Below are 21,745 nucleotides of genomic sequence, written 5' to 3'. Positions count from 1 at the left end.
GGACGATTACAGACGCCCAAAAAAACCTCAGTTCATTCTCAGTCAAACGCACTGTTCCAACCTTGAGACAGAATGCCCACCTCTGACTAAATGGGGGGTAACACTAATATCAACTTATTGCTTATTTTTCAACGTTATAAGTGACACCATGAAACATACACTGAGTGACAATTACACAAACAAAAACACATTTTTTTAAACTAGAAAATGCAATTTCTGGAGAAATTGCGTGTGTAGGCGAAGACCATGAATGGGAATTTAAAAAAAAATTGCGCCAACATTTCAAAAGTTGAAACGGGTTGAATCGGACAAAAATTATAAAAGTTAGAGTAAATGTTATATTTAGGTCACTTCTGGTTTCATTTAAGGCACTTCTTGTTGAAATAAGGTCAATTCCGGTTTATTTGGGGCACTTCCGGTTTAATTTAGGTCACTTCCGGTTTAGCAGAGGTCACTTCCTGTTTATTTGGGGTCACTTCCGGTTTAAAAAGGTCACTTCCGGTTTAAAAAGGTAACTTCCGGTTTACGTGAGGTCACTTCCGGTTTGATTTGGGCCACTTCCGGTTTACCTGAGGTAACTTCCGGTCTATTTGGGGTCACTTCCGGTTTGATTTGGGGCACTTCCGGTTCATTCTGGGTTCATTGGGGGCACTTCAGGGTCAATCCAAGATGGCCGCCACACTGGAAGTGGGGGTCAAGGGTTGAATTGTGTAAGCATAGTGGAAGTGGGGGTGAATGGGGGTAAATATGGTAAGCATAAGGTGAACAAAGTGAATAAAGTTGGAATGGGTTGAATCGGTCGAAAAATGTAGAAATTAGAGTAGAAAACGTAATTTTGGAGAATTTGGTTGAATTTCAAATTTGAAAGTTTGGAATTTTTGGTAAGTGGGAAGTTGTGGAATAGGTAGGCAAAAGACGAATAGTTGAAAGTTGGAATGGGTTGAATCGGTTGAAAAATGTAGAAATTAGAGTAGAAAAACGAAATTTTGGAGAATTTGGTTGAGGAAGTTGTGGAATAGGTAGGCAAAAGATGAACAGTTGAAAGTTGGAATGGGTTGAATCGGTTGAAAAATGTAGAAATTAGAGTAGAAAAACGAAATTTTGGAGAATTTGGTTGAATTTCAAATTTGGAATTTTTGGTAAGTGGGAAGCTGTGGAATAGGTAGGCAAAAGATGAACAGTTGAAAGTTGGAATGGGTTGAATCGGTTGGAAAATGTAGAAATTAGAGTAGAAAAACGAAATTTTGGAGAATTTGGTTGTATTTCAAATTTGAAAATTTGGAATTTTTGGTTGGTGAGAAGTTGTGGAATAGGTAGGCAAAAGATGAACAGTTGAAAGTTGGAATGGGTTGAGTCGGTTGAAAAATGTAGAAATTAGAGGTGAAAAACGAAATCTTGTGAAATTTTGTCGAAATTCTAAACGTGAAAACGTGAAACTTTTGAATTTGGCAATTTTGGGAATGTCGAGAATCTTTCCGAATGTGATTCAAATGTGCTGAATGATGTGAATTTCAAATTGGAACGACGTAAATGTGAAATGTCGAATGTGCCATTAAGAATGAATGGGGAAAAATTTGTCGGAATCTTGCGAATTTTGCGAAAACGGAAAAAGGCCATTGCCTTCACACAATAATAGAGAATGGAGTAGAATAACATATGTGTGAAGGCCATCGCCTTCACACAATAGTAATAATAAAGTGAATGGTGTAGAACAGGGGTCACCAACTCCGGTCCTCAAGGGCGCCAATCCAGCCTGTTTTAGGTGCAGCCCTGCAACAACACACCTGATTCAAATGATCAGCTCATCAGCAAGCTCTATTAAGGCTGATAGCGATCCTGATTATTTGAATCAGGTGTGTTGCAGGGGGGATACATCTAAAACAGGCTGGATTGGCGCCCTTGAGGGTGAGTTGGTGACCACTGGTGTAGAATAACATATGTGTGAAGGCCATTGCCTTCACACAATTAAGTGTCAAAATAAATGTAGCTTCAAAATCACTGAACCTACCTGGGTCATTGAATGGAGAAAGGCATACAGATACTATTAACAGGGTCTAAGACTAATGAAAAACCACAAAAGCATGTATTACCTTATATTGTGTTTTGTGATCTCTGCTTAAAGACTTCTTCATGACTTGGAATTCATACTCAGCTCTGGGATGGTCCTGTGGTAGTGATGGACAGAAAAATAACTGCTGGGTGTGAAAAGGGATTGGGGTAAAGTAAATAAGAATGCATAAAAAAGATGGATAGAGACCCTGCGGAAGAAGAAAGTCATATTTAAATGATAAGAGAGACACTTAAGTAATTTAATCATTGTTAACCTTTATAACCATCACTCAAGATGAGGTATTGTAATTTTGGTTTAATCTCAATTAAAAATGAACAGTTTGGTAATGCTGCAGGACTCATTCAAGAAATTGAATGTGTAACTCATGTAGAATACCTTTTGTATTATGTATTATGTATGTATGTATTATAAATAACCTTACCTCAGACTATAAGGACTGAGAAGGAATTCATTCACCACACTTACACATGTGAATAAATTCCAACACTGCTAATCAGCCCTTGCAAAACCAAGGTACAAAAGTACCGCCAAAAATCATGCTCATTGGTCCAGCTATAAGTTATTTTGTTGTTTGTTTTTCAATTGTTTTTATTAATAGATTTATTATAATATTTAGCGAGAAGGAGAAATTAATATGGATGTAGAAAAGAGACAGAATAATAATGTTAGGGAGAAAAAAGTGAAATACTTTATCCAAACCTTGAGCGCTTCCTGTGAAAAATAAACCAAAAGAGACAGAGGGGGGTGAAGGGCAAAGATCTATTGTTAGTAAAAGCAATCAGAATCCTTACGGTAATAATAATTAATACATGCAATAATAAAACAATAATGTACATTATTGTAAATTGGTATTATAAAAGTTAGGAAGGTGCGGGTTCGATTCCACCTCTGGCCCTCCGTTTGTGCAATTTGCATGTTCTCCCCGTGTCCACTTGGGTTTTCTCCGGGCACTCCGGTATCCTCCCACATCCCAAATAACATGCTTGGTAGATCGATTGAGCACTCCAAATTGTCCCAAGGTGTGAGTGCAAGTGCGAATGGTTGTTCGTCTCTGTGTGCCCTGCGTTTGGTTGGCAAACGGTTCAGGGTGTCCCCCGCCTACTGCCCGATGACTGCTGGGATAGGAATCCCGCGACCCCCGTGTGGACAAGCGGTATAGAAAATGAATGGATGGATGGTAATATAAACAAAGCGGCTCATTCACACATTGATTACAAAACAGAGGCAACTGGGAGGTTCAGTCTCTTGCTTGAAGAGTTGAAGGCTGTGAAGGTATAGAATGGCCGCATCCTCTAAGTTAAGAAATATCCACTCTAACACCTGGGCCAAATACAGTACTGTATTAATGCAAATGATGTTAATTGAGTAACAGCTATCTTGTTGAGGGAAGACTATATTTGTACAAATGCAATTTCAATGTAGTTGGGACATTGTGTAAAACGTTTTATACTAACAAAAAATGCAAACCTCCATCAACCTACTCTATATTAAATTCATTACACTGCAAACACAAGATATTTATTGTTGACTTGATAATGTGTGTGTGTGTGTGTGTGTGTGTGTGTGTGTGTGTGTGTGTGTGTGTGCGTGTGTGTGTGTGTGTGTGTGTGTGTGTGTGTATGTGCTTGTGTGTGAGCAATTAAGCGTGAATGTTCTATGTAACGTGGCTTTGAATGTTTAGAAAAGCGCTATATAAAACCGATCTATTATTATTATTATTATTATTATTATTATTATTATAGACACAAAGTAGTCTCTGTCCTTTAAGTAGGATTCAAACCACTTAAGTGCTATGCCAAAAAGTCCCACCCAGTTCTAGTGTATGTATATGTTGTGGTCAACTGTGTCAAATGCAGCACTTAGATCCAGTAATACTAAGACTGAAATTTTGCTACTGTCTGTGTTTAAATGAATATCGTTGAAGACCTTAACGAGAGCCGTCTCAGTGCTGTGGTGCGGTCGGAAACCTGACTGGAAGACATCGAAACAGTTGTTTAGTGCCAGTCAGCTGCTTAAAAACAGCATTTTCAATTACTTTACTTAAGAACGGTAGGTTTGATATGGGCCTGTTGTTATTCATCACTGAATTGTCTAAATTATTCTTTTTTAGGAGTGGCTTGATGACTGCAGTTTTCAGGGCCTGTGGGAACACACCTGAGACAGAGATCTGAGGCCATGCAGTTAGAAACTGTTTTCAAAAAGCTTGTTGGCAGAATATCCAAACAGCAGGAGGAGGATTTCAGATGTTGTCCTCCAGGTTTGTATGGTTGATTGGATCAAATTGTGTCATCCCATCACAAGTGATTTTGGGTTCACACTGGGCTGACACATATCCTGTACCTGCAATGGAGGTAGTGACCGTTTGTCTAATTTTCTGAATTTTGCCAGTGAAGAAAGAGGCAAATTCATTGCCGGCCCTAGTGCAGGCTTCGGGAACCTATGGCTCGCGAGCCAGATATGGCTCTTTTGGTGACGTTATTAAAAAGAATACATTAGTACACTCCAAAAAAATCATTTGGTCTTAATTCAAGTACATGCATTTAATTGTATCTAGCCTATCGTTTTTTTTAAATGGTATGGCTCTCACGGGAAATGATTTGTAAAAAAATGGGCATGTAAGGCTCTGTCCGCCAAAAAGGTTCCCGACCCCTGCCCTAGTGGATAGAAGTTCAGGGGTTACTGACACAGGAGGATTTGTTAGCCTGTCGACAGTAGCAAACAGGGCATGTGAATTATTATTGTTTTTGGAGATGATGTCAGAGAAAAAGGACTGCCTTGCATTTCTCAATTCCAGATTATAAATATGAAGTTTCTCTTTATAGATGTCATAATGAACATGATTTGTTTTTCGCCACCTGCGTTCAGCTTTTCGGCATTCTCTTTTATCGATACAGCTCAGTGGCCATAGTGGTAGAGTGTCCGCCCTGAGACTGGAAGGTTGTGGGTTCAAACCCCGGCCGGGTCATACCAAAGACTATAAAAATGGGACCCATTGCCTCCCTGCTTGGCACTCAGCATCAAGGGTTGGAATTGGGGGGTTAGATCACCAAATGATTCCTGAGCGCGGCACCGCTGCTGCTCACTGCTCCCCTCTCCCCCAGGGGATGGATCAAAATCACACGGGATGGGTTAAATGCAGAGGACAAATTTCACCACACCCAGTTGTGTGTGTGACGATCATTGGGACTTTAACTTAACTTTAACTAACCAGGGTGTCATTTCTCCATGGAGATTTCTTCTTGCCAGAGATCACCTTCACCTTCACTGGTGCAATGGCGTCAGTAAAATTTGTAACTTTAATGTTAAATTTTTTCACAAGTTCATTAACTGTAATGCAGGAGAGGGCAGTTGTCGGAGAGAAAAACTGGATAAACATTTCTCTAGTGTTATCAGTGATGTACCGTTTTGAGATTACCTCCGTTTGAACACTTCTATGTACAGAGAAAGTGCTTTTAAAGAACACACAGGAATGGTCAGACAGACCAACGTCAATCACCTCAACCTTAGAAATGTTTAAACTTTTAGAGATAATTAAATCCAAAGTGTGACCTTTGATATGTGTTGGTTCTGTCACATGTTGAATTAATCCATGATTTTCAAGGATGCAACACAGCTCTCTAGCGCTTCTGTCCTGAGCATTGTCCACATGAATATTAAAATCACTAACAATAATAACACAGTCAAATTCAATGCAAATTGTGGACAGTACAGTGGAGCCTCGGTTTTCGACAGCAATCCGTTCCAGAAGGCTGTTTGAGAAGTGAATCGTTCGAATTCCGAATCATTTTTCCCATTACAAATAATGAAAAAGAATTAATCCGTTCCAAGCCAAAAGAAATGCTTTTTTTAGAGCATTTTTTTCATTATTTTACACCATAAACTGCATAAATAAGTGAGTAGATAACGTATAAATAAATAATATAAATAATAAACTGAATTGATAGAGTAGGCTAGGCTGGGGAATGTATTGCCGTATCTGTAGCAACTCGCTTGTCTGTTTCATTCTAATATATAGTAAAAGATATCTTTTTAAATTGTGAGGGGAAAAAAAGGACAACAAAGCGCAAAGGTTTGTTGGTAAACACAGTCGCCCCTCTCGCAACATCACTTCCTTTAAGAGCGTCTTTGTTTTTCAGGATCGAGCTTATTGTCAATTTTGCCATGCAAAACTCCTGCGCCAACTCTGACGCACGCACACCGGACTCATATTTTGCGATTATTTCTTTTTTAAATTCAACCGTTTTGCGCACTACTTTCCTCTTTTCGCCATGATCAGCTTTACTGCTCCCACTTGCTTCCTGTGGAGGCATGATTTGAGTTGATGCAATCCTCAGAGTAACGAGAATGTAATAATGAACTGTTGGCATGCGGGTCCTCTCGGCTCATCTCGCGAGTTTCGACAACCGAAATTTCGTCCGACATCCGAAGCAAAAAAATCTCGGATTTTTTGTTCGAATACCGATTTGTTCGAGAACTGGGACGTTCGAAAACCGAGGCTCCACTGTAGTTCAGAAAAGTCATCAAAAAAGTTTGCACAGAATATAGGTGGCCTGTAGATATTTAGGAAAACTTTTTTTTTTTAGTTTATTTCGATCAGCAAAATATATACATCATATTCAGTACGAAAATATCCACAGAAAGCGAATAAAAAATCAATAACACAGAAACAAAACAAAACAAAATGAAAAGAGCCCTAAAGCTCAATGTTCAGAAGGCTGACCAAAAGGGTTAAGGCTAGGGGTGTAACGATTCATCGATACACATCGATTAATCGATACAATGCTCTACGATTTGTTGGCATCGATGCTAAACGTAAACATCGATCTATATCGCCCGTTTTTGACCTCGGACATTAGACGCGACTTTATTTTGAAATCCAGTTCATTGTTGCTTGCTTCCTCTTTCCGGGAGCAGTGCGCGGCGTGTTGTGTTGTGAGCAGAGCAGGCACGTGAAAGGGGAGCCGACAACTACGCGGCTCCTGGGCTGGTGCTATGGCTAGTGTCCAAGAAGTTAGTGTATAGTTCTCTGGTATTGCAAGAGAATGTGTTTTTTTTTTTGCATTTGGATTAGAACATATGGTCAAGGTGTAATGTTTACTACATTCATTATAAAGAACTTATTTTTGTTTTGTAATTAAATAGTTCAGTAATGCACTTTAAAGTTAATGGTATTACAAAAAAAGAAAGAATATTCATTTTTCTTTACTTACTTATATGAGAAAAAATATAGGAATTTGATAAAGTTCAGTGTTAAAATAAGCACTTTGTATACTACAATACTCTTGTAATTTCCTAAATAAAGAGTTTGCAGTACCTTGTTGATTTTGCGTATGAATTGTTATAAATCAGGATATTGTTCTATATCGATCGTAGAGCACTATATCGTGATGTATTGTGATTCATATCGTGCTTCTTTGTATCGATATGATATCGTATCGTGACAAAACCCGCGATTTACACCCCTAGTTAAGGCTGAAGCTATGTAGCTTGTAAATGCCCTAACCTGTTTACCTTTAAGTATTACATGTAGGCATATACAGTACACATGCATACATCTAAATACACACATGTATATATTTACAACACCTAGTTCATACATATACATACCGTATTTTTCAGACTAAAAGTCGCTCCGGAATACGAGTCGCATCAGCCATAAAATGCACAATATGGAGGAAAAAAACATATATAAGTCGCACCGGAGTATAAGTCACATTTTGGGGGAAATTTATTCGACAAAATCCAACACCAAAAACAGACATGAACCAGCAACAACAGGCTAACGATATGGTATGCTAACGTGACATAAACACAAACGAGAAGCTGAGAACGGGCCTGATGTAACATTAACACTTATTCAAATAACTATAACATAAATAACACCTTTATCAAACCATCTGTGTCACTCCAAATCATTAAAGCCATCGATCGAGTTCGTCCTCCTTTATGTAAACAAGTCTGACGTCTGCGGTGCGTTGCAGTTCAAATTTTTCTACAGGCCCATATAACAATATATAAACTATGTATGAAATAACAATAATATAAACAACAATTTTATCAAACCATCCGCGTCACTCCAAATCTTTAAATCCAACGGAATCTTCGTCTTGTGTCACTTAAAAAAAAATTCTCTGTGTCAAAAAACAAAACAAAAAACAGCTGTCGATTCCGGACCTACGTGCGCCGCTGACGTCAGCCTCATAATCAGCTGCGGCCCCAATTATTCCACGGATCTACTATATAACTATATTGTAGCTTTACCAAAGTACCAGGCAAGACGTGGGTTTGGTAACCGGCTCTTTATTTCACAAATCAAGAGCTCAACATATGAGCCAACACACGCAAAAACAAGATGGCGGCGCCCCAGTTGGCCGCGGCCGCCACGGTGCTCAACAACCGACGAGTATTTTCACAAAATATGTCGCCTAGGACACTACAAACAACACAAAGTTTAGTTTATCCATCCAGTAGATTAGTGTATGATCGATCGCCAGCGCCTGCTGGAGGTACGGTCATCAAGTGTTTTCAGACTCGTAGCCACAACTACCCTAGTCTGTTTACGTAGCCTCGGAGTGCTTAGGGCGCTAGCCCCAGAAGCTCACGATGCAGCGGGCTCGCCGGGCAGCACACGCCGGAGGAGGAGTAAGCGTAGGTGGTGTGACCGGCGGCGAAAGCGCGGCTGTCGAGGTGGGCTAACGGCTAAGCTTAAAGCTAACCCCTACAAACCGCCGCTTCCATCCATCTTCCTCTCCAACGTCCGCTCACTGGATAATAAAATGGACCATCTACAACTGGAACTCTCTTCAAAGAGGGAGGTTAGAAACTGCTGCGCTCTTATCCTGACGGAGACATGGCTGAACTCATCAATACCGGACAACGCCGTTAGCCTGGAGGGGCTCGCTACATTCCGCGCCGACAGAAACAGCGAGCTAAGCGGTAAATCCCGAGGAGGTGGGCTGTGTGTCTACATCAACAACAACTGGTGCAAAAATGCTAGATCTGTCGCCAGCTTCTGCTCTTCGGACATCGAGCTTTTGACTGTTAACTGCAGACCCTTCTACCTGCCCAGAGAGTTTACTGTTGTTAGCATCACGGCTGTGTATGTGCCTCCTAGCGCTAATACAAAAGAGGCCATGAGTGTTCTCTATCGGACAATCAGTGAGCTGCAATCCACGCACACAGAGGGTGTTTTCATCATTGCTGGGGACTTCAACCAGGCTAACATGAAGACTATTCTCCCTCATTTTTACCAACACGTGGATTTTCCAACTCGGGGAGAGAACACTCTGGACTTGGTTTACACCAGTGGTTCCCAAAGTGGGCGGTACCGCCCCCCTGGGGGCGGTGGAAAGATCTGGGGGGGCGGTGAGGAAGAAAGGGGCGGTAGGGGGGCGGTAGGGGGGCGGCAGTCGATTTGTACACAACACGCCGCTCTGGCCCAGTCAGATCCGACAGCATAGACTACAAAAGCAAAAGCTCAGGTTTGTAATTTCAAGCTTGTAATGTTCAGAATTTTATCTTATAATAAAAACCGCATTCTGGCGGTCAACATCATCTTGAGTTCAAGTCAACATGAAATTGGGGACTCGCCAGAATGCGCCGTGTTGTGTTGTGTTGTGTTGTGTTGAGCTGGTTAGGGCAGTGGTCCCCAACCACCGGGCCGCGGACCGGTACCGGTCCGTGGGTCACTTGGTACCGGGCCGCCAAGCCGCACAGAATTTTTTTTTTATCGACGATCAATTAATTCAGGTCAAGACACTCGTCCCGGTCACGTGACATGTTTCCCCAGTCGAGCCCGCAAAGCTAATATGTGGCGACAGGCTAACTAACCAGGCAGTGAAGCATTCAAAACTGCTTCAACACATGGAGACCAACACATGGTGTCATTGTCTCCGATTACGTCTAGATGGGACCGGCTCGTTTCTGAGAAACAAACTCAGGGCTCCCACTAATTCAACGTAATGGTAATGATATTATAAATGTATTATTTATTTATTTATATAAATGTATTATTTATTTATATAAATGCCGGTCCTTGGGGGGGGGGGGGGGGGGGCGCTAGGAATTCACTGGAGAGCCAAAGGGGGCGCCAGCCTGCAAAAGTTTGGGAACCACTGGTTTACACCAATATAAAGGATGCATTCAGAGCAGCCCCCCGCCCCCACCTCGGCTCTTCAGACCACCTATCTGTTATGCTAATCCCTGCATACAGGCCCCTGCTGATCAGAGCAAAACCCACAGTGAAGCAGGTGAGGGTGTGGTCTGAGGGGGCCATCGAGGCACTCCAGGACTGCTTTGAGTGCTCTGACTGGGACATGTTCAAATCAGCAGCAACATATGACAATCAGATCGACATTGATGAGTACGCCATGACTGTGTCAGCCTACATCAACAAATGCTCCGAGGACGTCAGCACCACTAAGAACATCATCACCCGAGCCAACCAACGACCCTGGATGACTGAGGAGGTACGTCATACGCTACGAGCACGGAACTCAGCCTTCAAGTCTGGCGACAAGGAGGCACTGAGGACAGCGAGAGCCAACTTGAACCGTGCCATCAGGCTAGCGAAGCGAAGCCACAGTCGAAAAATTCAGGATTTTTTCCACGACGCCAATAACACCAGGAGTATGTGGCAAGGCATACGGGCGATCACGGACTACAACTTATCCTCCCCCCCGGTGGGTGAGGTTGATGCTGACTTCCTAAATGGTCTAAATAACTTCTTTGGGCGTTTTGAGGCACTAAACAGCACTCCTGCAGTTAAATCTGTTCCCCACCAGGAAGAGGAGGCCCTCTGCCTTGACTCAGCCGACGTGTGGAAGACTCTGAGAAGAGTCAACCCACGTAAGGCCCCAGGCCCCGACAACATACCTGGGCGGGTGTTCAAGGAATGTGCAGGCCAGCTGGCTGGTGTCATCACAGACATTTTTAACATCTCGCTGGACCAAGCCAAAGTGCCAGTATGCTTCAAGGCTGCCTCCATCATTCTGGTGCCGAAGAAACCTCAAATCACCTCATTGAATGACTACAGACCTGTGGCACTGACTCCCATCATGATGAAGTGCTTCGAAAGGCTGCTCAAAGAACACATCGTCTCCAGACTCCCCCCAAGATTCGATCCGTTCCAGTTTGCCTACCGGCAGAACCGCTCTACTGAGGATGCCATCTCCTCCGTTCTTCACCTGAGCCTGGCTCACCTGGAGGAGAGGAACACCCACGTGCGGTTGCTGTTCCTGGACTTCAGCTCAGCGTTTAACACCATCATTCCACAACATCTGGTGGAAAAACTGGAACACCTGGGCTTCAGCACCACCCTTCGAAACTGGCTGCTAGACTTCCTCACCAACAGACCTCAGTCAGTCCGGGTCGGACAGAACACCTCAGATGTCATCACCCTCAGCACAGGCTCCCCTCAGGGCTGCGTACTGAGCCCCCTGCTGTTCACCCTGATGACACACGACTGCGCCCCCAGGTTCACCACCAATCACATCGTGAAGTTTGCAGACGACACAACGGTGGTGGGCCTCATCAGGGACAACAACGACCTGGACTACAGAGAGGAGGTGGAGCAGTTGGTGGGCTGGTGCAGAGAAAATAGCCTGATCCTGAATGTGGAGAAGACGAAGGAGATCATCGTCGACTTCAGGAAGAACCAGCCTCACCACGCTCCACTGATCATCAACAGCTCAGCTGTGGAGGTGGTCAGCAGCACTAAATTCCTGGGAGTCCACATCACAGACGACCTCACCTGGACTGTGAACGCCACAACACTGGTCAAGAGGGCACAGAAGTGCTTGTACTTCCTGCGGAGGATGAGGAGAGCCCACCTGCCCCCACCCATCATGAGGACGTTCTACCGAAGCACCATAGAGAGCATTCTGACAAGCTGTCTCTCGGTGTGGTGTGGAGGTTGCAGCGCCTCCGATTGGAAGAACCTGAGGAGAGTGGTGAGGACAGCAGAGAGGATCATCGGGGCTCCTCTTCCCTCCATTCAGGACTTGTCATCCCAGCGCTGCGTGTCCCGAGCCCGTAATATTATCAGTGACCCATCACACCCCCACCATGGACTGTTCTCCCTGCTGCCCTCTGGGAAGAGGTTTCGCAGCATCCGCTGCAGGTCCACCAGGTTCTGCAATAGTTTTTTCCCTGCTGTCGTCAGACTGTTGAACATTCAAACGTAGCATTCCTCTGCACACTTGTAAATACTGCTTTTGTCTCCTGCACTGTTTACATACTTTATCACTGCTGCACTTTGTACTTTATACTTATCTTATTTCATATTTTTATATAGAATGTCACTTTTTAACCAGCCGCAATACCACTACATTGTTGAAAGCCGTATGCAACGAAATTTCGTTTTGTGTACACCTAGTGTTGGCAAAATGACAATAAAGTTTGTCTAAGTCTAAGTCTCTCTAAGTCTAAGCAAGCGCTCTGGATCGCTCTTCCGCCCCCCCCCCCTGCTTCCTTCACGGCCTCCCTAGACAATCGGAAATTACTGAAATCTAACAACATACACGTTGCTACTCTAAATAAACTATATGTCAAATAACTATGACATAAATAACAAGTTTATCAAATCATCTGTGTCACTCCAAATCATTAAATCTCCCGACTTCGGAAGTCAGTGAATGGAACTCATTGTCAGTGAGGCTCCAATTATTCCACAGTCACAGTGCACCCTCATGCGGTTTAAAGTGAAAATAACATGTGAAGTGATCAACTATACTAGTAAGTAAAGTGTTAATGATCAAGTAAAAATTTGTGAAACAATTCACATATAAGTCGCTCCTGAGTATAAGTCGCCCCCACACCCAAACTATGAAAAAGAACGCAATTTATAGTCCGAAACATACGGTACATGCCCATATACACGCCACCTACCACCTATACATTGAAATACACATACACAAATAATAGAAATACAAAATGTCCCATAGGTCCTGATTTATCTACCATCATATTTGTACTTCTCTAGAATAAAGTTTTTGTACTTTTTTTTTTAACTGGACAAGAGATTTACATTCCTTGATCTCTTCCGTCTAAAGTAATCTTTTATATTTTGAAAATTTGTATATAAGCTTCTGCTGTTTAAGTGTATAATCGATACTCCATGTTCAAGATTACATTTACTTTTAAATTGGTCATCAGTGTAGTAATTAAAATGTATCTCATTATTAAAGAAGTTACTTTCTGGATCAATATCAGAATTTAAGTCCTGCATAATGTAGGGATGAGAATCTTCCGCGGATCTGCGGATTTCCGTGTTTTTTTCCGTCGGGAGTATCATTTTCGTGTATCGTGTAGATCAGGGGTGTCAAACTCATTTTTTTCACGGGCGGCATTGTAGTTATAGCTTCTTTCCGAGGGCCATTATGACTGTCAACCCAAATAAATGTATGAGCACCTCATATTATATACAGTAAAAGCTACAAAACAAACTGACAAATAACTCGTTTTCAAATCAGACGAGCAAAAACTGGTCAAATATTAAAAAATATATATATATTATTAAAAGTGAAGACAATTTGCAATTCTAGGAATGACACACGAATTTGATGCACAATTTGTCTTCGCGGGCCACATAAAATGATGTGGCAGGCCGTATCTGGCCTTGAGTTTGACACCTGTGGTGTAGATCCATCCATCCATCTTCTGTACCGCTTTGTCCCCACGGGGGTCGCGGGCGTGCAGATCCGTTGAGAAAATTGTTTTTATGGGGGGGGCTGGCAGCAGTATTCCGACAACAGCTGCCTTATTTTCGGCAGCATTTTGGCGCTACTTCGTCAGATCATTTGACTACTCATTTGCCTAATTAGCAAAAGTTTTAGCCAGCACGGAGAATGTTTTAGAGAAAAAAGACGAGGATAGTGCCAGGGAAATAGACAAGTCGAACGGGATCAGGAACTGCTTCAGATGGGCATGCCTCGAGAGCAGTGTCATCTTACAACTCGGAACACAAAGACGCTCTTAAAGCAATGCGACAGTGAGCGCCCGGCGCGCTGCGGTTGCGCGATCGGACTAAATTAAGGTCCCTGCGCACTGAGGTCCACTTAAATTTTGGAAAGTACATCAGGACTTTAAAAATATTTTCTAAATTTCAGCGACAGCTCTGTCACAATAATGCGATCAGCGCGGTGCAGTTATGCGGTCTGCGACGTGCTACGTTTGCGCGTTCGGCGGTGCGCTGCAGTTGCACGATCGGACAAAATTAAGCTCCCTGCGCACTTAGGTCCACTTGAATTTTGGAAAGTACATCAGGAGTTTAAAAATATTTTCTAAATTCCAGCGACGGCTAATGGGGGGGCGGGGGATGTTTATGCGCTGGATAGATTTCTTGTGCGCTGAGAACGTGCGGGCAGTGCGCGATTGCGCACGCGCGCAGCTTAGAGGGAACATTGGTCCCGACTCACCTAAATGTTGAACAGAGGCTGTGATGTACCAAAGTCAAATTCCTTGTTTGGCATGCTCAAACATGGCGAATAAAAATTCTTGAATCTTGAATCTTGAATATCGTTATCATAGCCTGGACCCGGCACATATCAATCACACTCATAGGCGACATGTTTCAGAGGAGGTTGGGGGGCTCTGTGACATTTTGGTGATGGCTCTTTCCAGTGCAGTGGAGTTGGAGGGGCTGTACTATGAAGGGGGTTAAGGGAGGAAAATATGGGTTTTTGGAGCGGTGTGTATTGCGTTCCAATAGAGACAAGGTCGTTCATCCTGTCAGTGAATTTCAGGAGTGGGGAATCCATAGAGAGTGAGGGACTGGGTGGGGTCCAGAGGGGTTGTGGGGTTAAGGAGAAGTTCTCTCAGGCACCTATACTCATCCATCCAGATCCCAAGAAACAATTCACCCTAGAGGTTGATGCATACAACACAGGAACAGGGGCAATCCTTTCACAACACCGACGGCAAGCTTCACCCCTTAGCGCTCGAGGAGTGGCGCCATTGGCTGGAGGGCACCGAACATCCCGTGTTGATTTGGACCGATCACAAGAACCTATCCTACCTACAGTCCGCTAAGCGCCTGAATGCCCGACAATCTCGCTGGTCCTTGTTTTTCTCCCGGTTCAATTTGTCCATCTCCTATCGGCCCGGCTCTCAGAACACAAAACCAGACGAGTCAGAAGAGGAACCAGCTCCCATTCTTCCCCCCAGTTCCGTCATAGGCGCCCTTTCCTGGGATATCGAGAAAGTAGTTGCTCAGGCTCAGCTTCAGGAACCCGATCCGGGTACGGGTCCCTCAGGGAAGACCTATATCCCTTCCTCAGTCCGCTCGCGCCTCATTCACTGCTTTCACTCTGCCAGGTTCTCAGCCCATCCCGGGACCAGTCGCACCATTGCGCTAGTCGCCAGACGCTTCTGGTGGACATCCATCGACAAGGACGTCAGGGAATATGTTCTCGCCTGTCCCATCTGCGCACAAAACAAAGCGACCCACAGACCCCCACTGGACTTCTACAGCCTCTCGCCATACCCAAACGTCCCTGGTCCCATATCGCGCTGGATTTCATGACAGGCTTACCCGTATCACAAGGAATGACCACCATCCTCACTATCATCGACCGTTTCTCAAAATCATGTCATCTAGTCCCTCTCAGAAAACTCCCCTCTGCGTTCCAGACTGCCCAACTCCTAGTCAAGCACATTTTCCGTCTCCATGGCATCCCACAGGAGATCCTTTCCGATCGAGGCCCTCAATTTATTTCCCAAGTTTGGAAGCAGTTCTATTCAGCTCTTGGTGCAAAGGTCTCTCTAACATCCAGCTACCATCCCCAGTCAAATGGACAGACGGAACGCATGAACCAAGAACCATAAGCCGCACTCCGATGTCTGACCTCCGATAACCCGTCCAAGTGGAACAAGTTCCTGCCATGGGTGGAATATGCACACAACTCACATGACTCCGCTGCCACAGGCTTATCCCCGTTTGAGGGGTCACTCGGCTATCGACCTCCACTATTCCCAGCCGACGAGAAGGAGATTTCGGTCACTTCTGTTCACCACCACATGCGCCGCTGTAAGCAGATCTGGTCCAACACCATCAAGGCCCTCCAACGCACTGTCGAACAGAACCGCAAATATGCCGACCGAAAACGTACACCCGCTCCGCAATATTCCCCTGGTCAAAGAGTCTGGCTCTCCTCCCGTGACATTCTCCTCAAGTCCATATCAAAGAAACTTGCTCCACGCTTCATTGGCCCGTACGAAATCATATCTGTTGTCAGTCCCTCAGCAGTCCGTCTCCGTCTACCTCTGAACCTCCGGATTCATCCCACGTTCCATGTCTCCCAGGGACTTTGAGGGGCACCCAGTCTACCCGGTCCGACGGATCGTGGACTCCCGTCGGCAGGGCTGTGGTTGGCAGTACCTCGTCGATTGGGAGGGCTGTGGTCCCGAGGACCGGTATTGGGTGCCCCGTTCTTACATCTGTGACCCTTCGCTGATTTCGGACTACTTCTGGGCCACCAGGTGGCGGCCGTTGAGGTGGGGGTGGTGTCAGGGTCTGGGAGCTTTCTCTTTTGTCCTCAGGGGGTTATCCGTGACCAGGGTGGCTGAGGACCCATAGGTGTGGCTTATCAGGCTCATAATGTGGAGGCTCTTAAGGAGTGTGCTGCCAGCAACTCGTCGTGTTAGACGATGTTGGTCACCTCTACAGCTGTAGAAACCACGTTCCCTACCCTGCTTGCCTACGCCACGACTCCTGGCTCTCCGGTCGGCCCGTTTGCCCTCCGCCGCATACCATCGAACAATCTGACAGAGCGATTTTGTCTTTCAGCTCCTGGACCCCACTCGCAGATCTCCGCTAAGATCCACTCGTCTCTGGCGACGCTTCACGCCCTCCCCCATCAAGGAACCAGCCCGGCCACTCCTGTTTCATAACCTGGCTCAACTGCCAACCGTAACTCAATAAATCCTTAACGATCACTTTGGTCTCTCTGAGTTCGTTCTGTATGTGGGTCAAAACAATCGCCCGCACCATGTCAGTTTAGGCCAGCAAGAACACAATTTTACTTAATTCTTGATTTTGATTAACTGTGTCTTTTTGGGGATGGTCCTTTTATACCAAATCGTAACACCGGACTGTTTTCAATTAACCTGTAGCATTTTCTAGGAAGGTGTTTTTGAGCATTCCTCAATGTTCCTGGTTGGTTTTTTAATGTTACACCGTTTTGAATGAGAGTACATGGACACTAAAAAAAAACCAGTAATGTTCATCCTTTGAACATTAACATTTTGCTTTTGTTATGTAGTTGATTGAATAAGGGCAGAAATAGATTAGTAAATTATGGTTTTCTGTTTTTACTTATGTTTTTTATATTGTCCCAACTTCATTGAAAGTAAGGTTTGTACTTGAAAAAGGGTTTTTCCATATCTTGTTTAAACAGTGGAAGAGAAGGAAACAAGTACAAGATGAAAAATGCAAAGTTTCATCTGTGCATTTTCACAAGGCTGCTATATAGTTTTTTTCATCTTCATTCATCCTATTCAAGATGACTAGGTGATGGATGGAGTATACTCTGAACTGGTCGGCAGTCAATCGTAGGACATGGTTAAAACAACAGTTCAAAATCACATTCACACTCAATGAAGAGTTCTCAATTGATAATAATCACATGCATGTATTGGGAATGTGGGAGGAAACCCACTCAGCATGGGGAGAGAACATTGCAAATGCCAGACAGGAAGGTTCAAGGGAAGACTGGAGCCCAGACCCTCTCGATGGTCCTCGTGAGGAAAAGAGCTTCAGAAAATGGATGGATGGAAGGATACTATTTTTCATCCATTCATAAATTTTCCAAACCGCTTGTCCTCACTAGGTTCGCGGGCGTGCTGGAGCCTATCCCACCTGACGTCGAGCAGCAGGTGGGGGACACCCTGAACTGGCTGCCAGCCAATCACAGACTATTTTTCATATTGTAACAATTAGAAGACAATATATTTGCTTTGCCCAGTTGTATGTGTGAATGACTTTGCTACTGACTTTGAAAAACCTAGGCGATCATGGTTTAATTGGATTGGCCATACAAATAACCTAACATTTAAGCCTTACCTCCTCGTCTTCAAATCCAGTCAGGTCCCATTCATAATTAAGTCTCATTTGCCTCCTCTTCCAATGCTCCATGAACATGGCAGCTTATGTTTAAAGACAAAATAGAGGACAATCGTCAAAGATCGTCAAAAAAGGAATTCGGAAGATGTATTCTTATGTGCAGGGTATTTCTTTTTGTCATGGGAAATGCACCTGTCGTGACATGTTTACATCTCATAAATTCCAGTGCATTGTGGTTGATTAAATACAGTCAAACCTCGGTTTTCGAACGTCCCGGTTCTCGAACAAATCAGAATTCGAACGAAAAATTTGAGATTTTTTTGCTTCGGTTGTCGAACAGAATTCGGAGGTCGAACCTCGCGAGATGAGCCGAAAGGACCCGAGAAAACCAGACCACGCGGCCCGGATGCCGACTGACTCTGTTCGTTATTGGATTTTTGTTACTTTGAGGATTGTATTAACCCCTAATCATGCCTCCAAAGAAAGCAAGTGGGAGCAGTAAAGCCATCCTAAAACACAAAGACGCTCCTAAAGCAATGCGACAGTGAGCGCCCGGCACGCTGCGGTTGTGCAATCAGACCAAATTAAGATCCCTGCGCACTGAGGTCCACTTACATTTTGGAAAGTACATCAGGACTTTAAAAATATTTTCTAAATTTCAGCGACGGCTCTGTCTCAATAATGCGACCAGCGCGGTGTAGTTGCGCGGTCGGCGACACGCTACTGTTGCGCGTTTGGTGGTGCGCTGCGGTTGCGCGATCGGACAAAAATGCGCCAATTAAGAATGCTTAAAAAAGGCGCTTTTTTTAGTCTTGGAACAGATTAAAATTGTTTCCATTATTTGTAATGGGAAAAGTAGATTCGGAATTCGACCGATTCACTTCTCGAACCGCCTTCTGGAACGGATTGTGGTCGAAAACCGAGGTTTGACTGTAATTTGAATCATATTAATCATATCCCACTCAAATATAATCAGGTGTAAAGCTTAATTGAAAGGGTTGACAGTCAGAAAATACCGTTCTGAATATTGGATCCCTCTAAATGAATTTAGTATTTGAGTCAATTAAAAACAAGATTCAACTCACAACATCATATAAATTCATTTTCACTCAATTCACTTGTATCCTATACACAATAACTTCCTTGTAAAGACTAAATCCTTCAGACTGTTTATTGTTAGCTTAATTTTCAGGGCAATTCATTATAAAGAAACTTTTTTTTTTAAATATTAGATTTACAATATGAAATCAGCTAGAATTTCCTTTTGACACACACACACGCGCACGTACGCATACACACACGTGCGCGCACACGCATGCACGCACACACACACACACACACACACATACACAGTTCCAAGTTATTAGGCATTAGCTGTATTTGTTTTCCTAAATAGTCAATGAGATTTACAAATGACACTAATCAATAACAACAATCACAACAATGTTTTTCAAGCAAAATTACTCTAATGCTGTTTGAGATTGACATCAATAATTTAAACCAGCATCAGAATCAACATACAGCATGCTAAAATGTCAGGAGAGAAGCTAAAATGCAAATATTTAAAATATTTAAAATATTCTGTGAGTGTGCGTGTGTGCGTGCATGCGTGCGTGCGTGCGTGCGTGCATGCGTGCGTGCGTGCGTGCATGCGTTCACCCACCCCAAAGAGCCATGAATATAGAGAAGAATACGGTTGCTGGGTTGTCGAATAAGTGACTGGCTCTTGCAGTTCCACAAGCAGAACTCAGCTTCCAGTAGCTGCACACTTTATCACACAAAGGACACATTGTGATGTTGTTTTTTTCGTGGCATATCTCCATGCTGTAAGACACAATTTGAATATAAAGTTCAATATAAAGGTCTTAAAATTAGCAAAAGTGAAACTTTAGGTTAAAAGGCACCAATGTATCAGCTGCAAGTTTGATCACGTTTTAGGCAGCTGAAAATATCCCAAGGAGTGAACATACTATCAAGATTTCTTTATCTTGTTCTGTTCAGCTAAATCAGGGGTGTCAAACTCATTTTTTTCGCGGGCCGCATTGTAGTCATAGCTTCTTTCGGAGGGCCGTTATGACTGTCAACCCAAATAAATGTATGAGCACCTCATATTATATACAGTAAAAGCTACAAAACAAATAACTCGTTCTCAAATCAGACGAGTAAAAACTGGTCAAATATTTTAAAAAACAGATATTATTAAAAGTGAAGACATTTTGCAATTCTAGTAATGACACGAATTTGATGCACAATTTGTCTTCGCGGGCCACATAAAATGATGTATCTGGCCCCCGGGCCTTGAGTTTGACACCTGTGAGCTAAATGGTCATGAAAAAGTGGTGGATCTGGGTTTTTTTTTTGTGCTGGAACAATTTTTCTTTGCGGGAGGGGGGTTTATATTGTGAAGTTTTTTTATTTGAAAAAGCAGATCGATTGAAAGATAAAAGATTCACAAAATATAAAAAATTCACAAAAAGCAATTGCATTCCATGCTAGAGATGGGTAGAGAAGATCTGCAGCAAGATCTTAAATTGGCCAGACTATAAATACAGTGCTGGTAACGCATGAAAAACCATTGAGGTGGCCGGCTTGTTCTTGGTTCTTGGTGGTCATTGTGGAAACCAGCCAACGGCTGCTTGACTCGAGCTGAGGCGACGGCAAACAAACGCCGCTACCGACTGGACTGTCCTTTTTGTGTTATTGCACCCGATCTTCAGCGGTCTATCAAAATACACAGAAGCGGTCTGTGGTGCAAAAATCATTGCTATCAGACGGATGCCATTGACTGTTTTAAAGCAGCTTGCTGTTTCACTCATTCTCATACACGGTCATATACTTATATAGTTAGCCACTGATTGTTTATCCCACTTAAAATTATGACAGAGGTCTGTAATTTTCATCATAGGTACTATTGAACTATACGAGACAGGATGTGAAAAATAGATCCCTGGAAATCACATTTTAGGATTTTTAGATGTCGCTCTGATGAACTCTCATCACTCATAGAGACTCGGAGTCATCATTGTGCATTAACATCCTGTTCTCGTCACTTAAATGTTGTTAGTTACCTGAATGTTGTTAGTCACTTAAATGTTGTACAGAGACTGAGGTCAACCGGAGTCAAATTCCCTGTTTGGCATGCACAAACTTAGTCAATATAGCTGATTCCTATCCTGACAAAACCAAAATAGTGAAAGATCTGCAGCACAAATTGTCTCATCAACCTGTTATTTGGCACATGTTTCAGTGCTGCCCAGAGCCCACAGGATGTTGCTAATGGTTTCAACAAGTGATCTCTTCCAAAGTATAAGTAACATAATCACCAATACTAGACGTGTGTTTTGTCTCTACACTGAAGACAAATGGCAGCATGTGTCATAATATCCTGTGCGTGATGAGAAGCAGAGGCCTTAATGTCTAAAATCAAATAACTTTACTTTCATATTTTCATGTGACGCAGGGAGCCATGGCTGAGTGGCTACGAACAGTCCCTTCTAATGGAGGGAACACAGTTCACGGCCTTGTGTAAGTTTGGTGCCCTTGAGCAAGGAACGGGTAAAACTGTGGCAGTGGCTAGCATATCTGAGTCACACTCTGTCGGTTGTCGTCTCAAA

General features: G+C 43.5%; 1 protein-coding gene and 1 long non-coding RNA gene across 5 annotated transcripts in view; one reads left to right on the top strand and one right to left on the bottom strand.

Annotated features, from left to right (window-relative positions):
* The window catches only part of LOC119123992 (anoctamin-1), a 105,503-nt gene that overhangs the window by 28,796 nt on the left and 54,962 nt on the right, over window positions 1–21,745 (bottom strand). For 2 of the 4 annotated variants that reach the window (XR_005098155.1, XM_037253526.1), the window contains exons 11-14: window positions 19,795–19,955; window positions 18,132–18,214; window positions 2,771–2,782; window positions 2,091–2,165 (exon numbers count right to left, since the gene is read on the bottom strand). Coding sequence is in view for 3 of the 4 variants with exons in the window: in XM_037253526.1 (XP_037109421.1) it covers window positions 2,091–2,165; window positions 2,771–2,782; window positions 18,132–18,214; window positions 19,795–19,955 (331 nt within the window). In the remaining variant the exon portion in view is untranslated. The remainder of the gene's footprint in view (window positions 1–2,090; window positions 2,166–2,770; window positions 2,783–18,131; window positions 18,215–19,794; window positions 19,956–21,745) is intronic. The other 2 variants (XM_037253527.1, XM_037253528.1) reach the window with 2 other exon arrangements.
* LOC119124104 lies at window positions 436–21,630 on the top strand. Its single transcript, XR_005098168.1, has 3 exons — window positions 436–820; window positions 12,469–12,471; window positions 21,620–21,630. It is a non-coding gene; the product is annotated as an uncharacterized LOC119124104 (long non-coding RNA).

The sequence above is a fragment of the Syngnathus acus genome, chromosome 6 (assembly GCF_901709675.1).
Source record: "Syngnathus acus chromosome 6, fSynAcu1.2, whole genome shotgun sequence".
Lineage (NCBI taxonomy): Eukaryota > Metazoa > Chordata > Actinopteri > Syngnathiformes > Syngnathidae > Syngnathus > Syngnathus acus.
The sequence above is the reverse complement of the archived record's forward strand: the minus strand, read 5'-3'. Positions and strand labels throughout refer to the sequence as shown.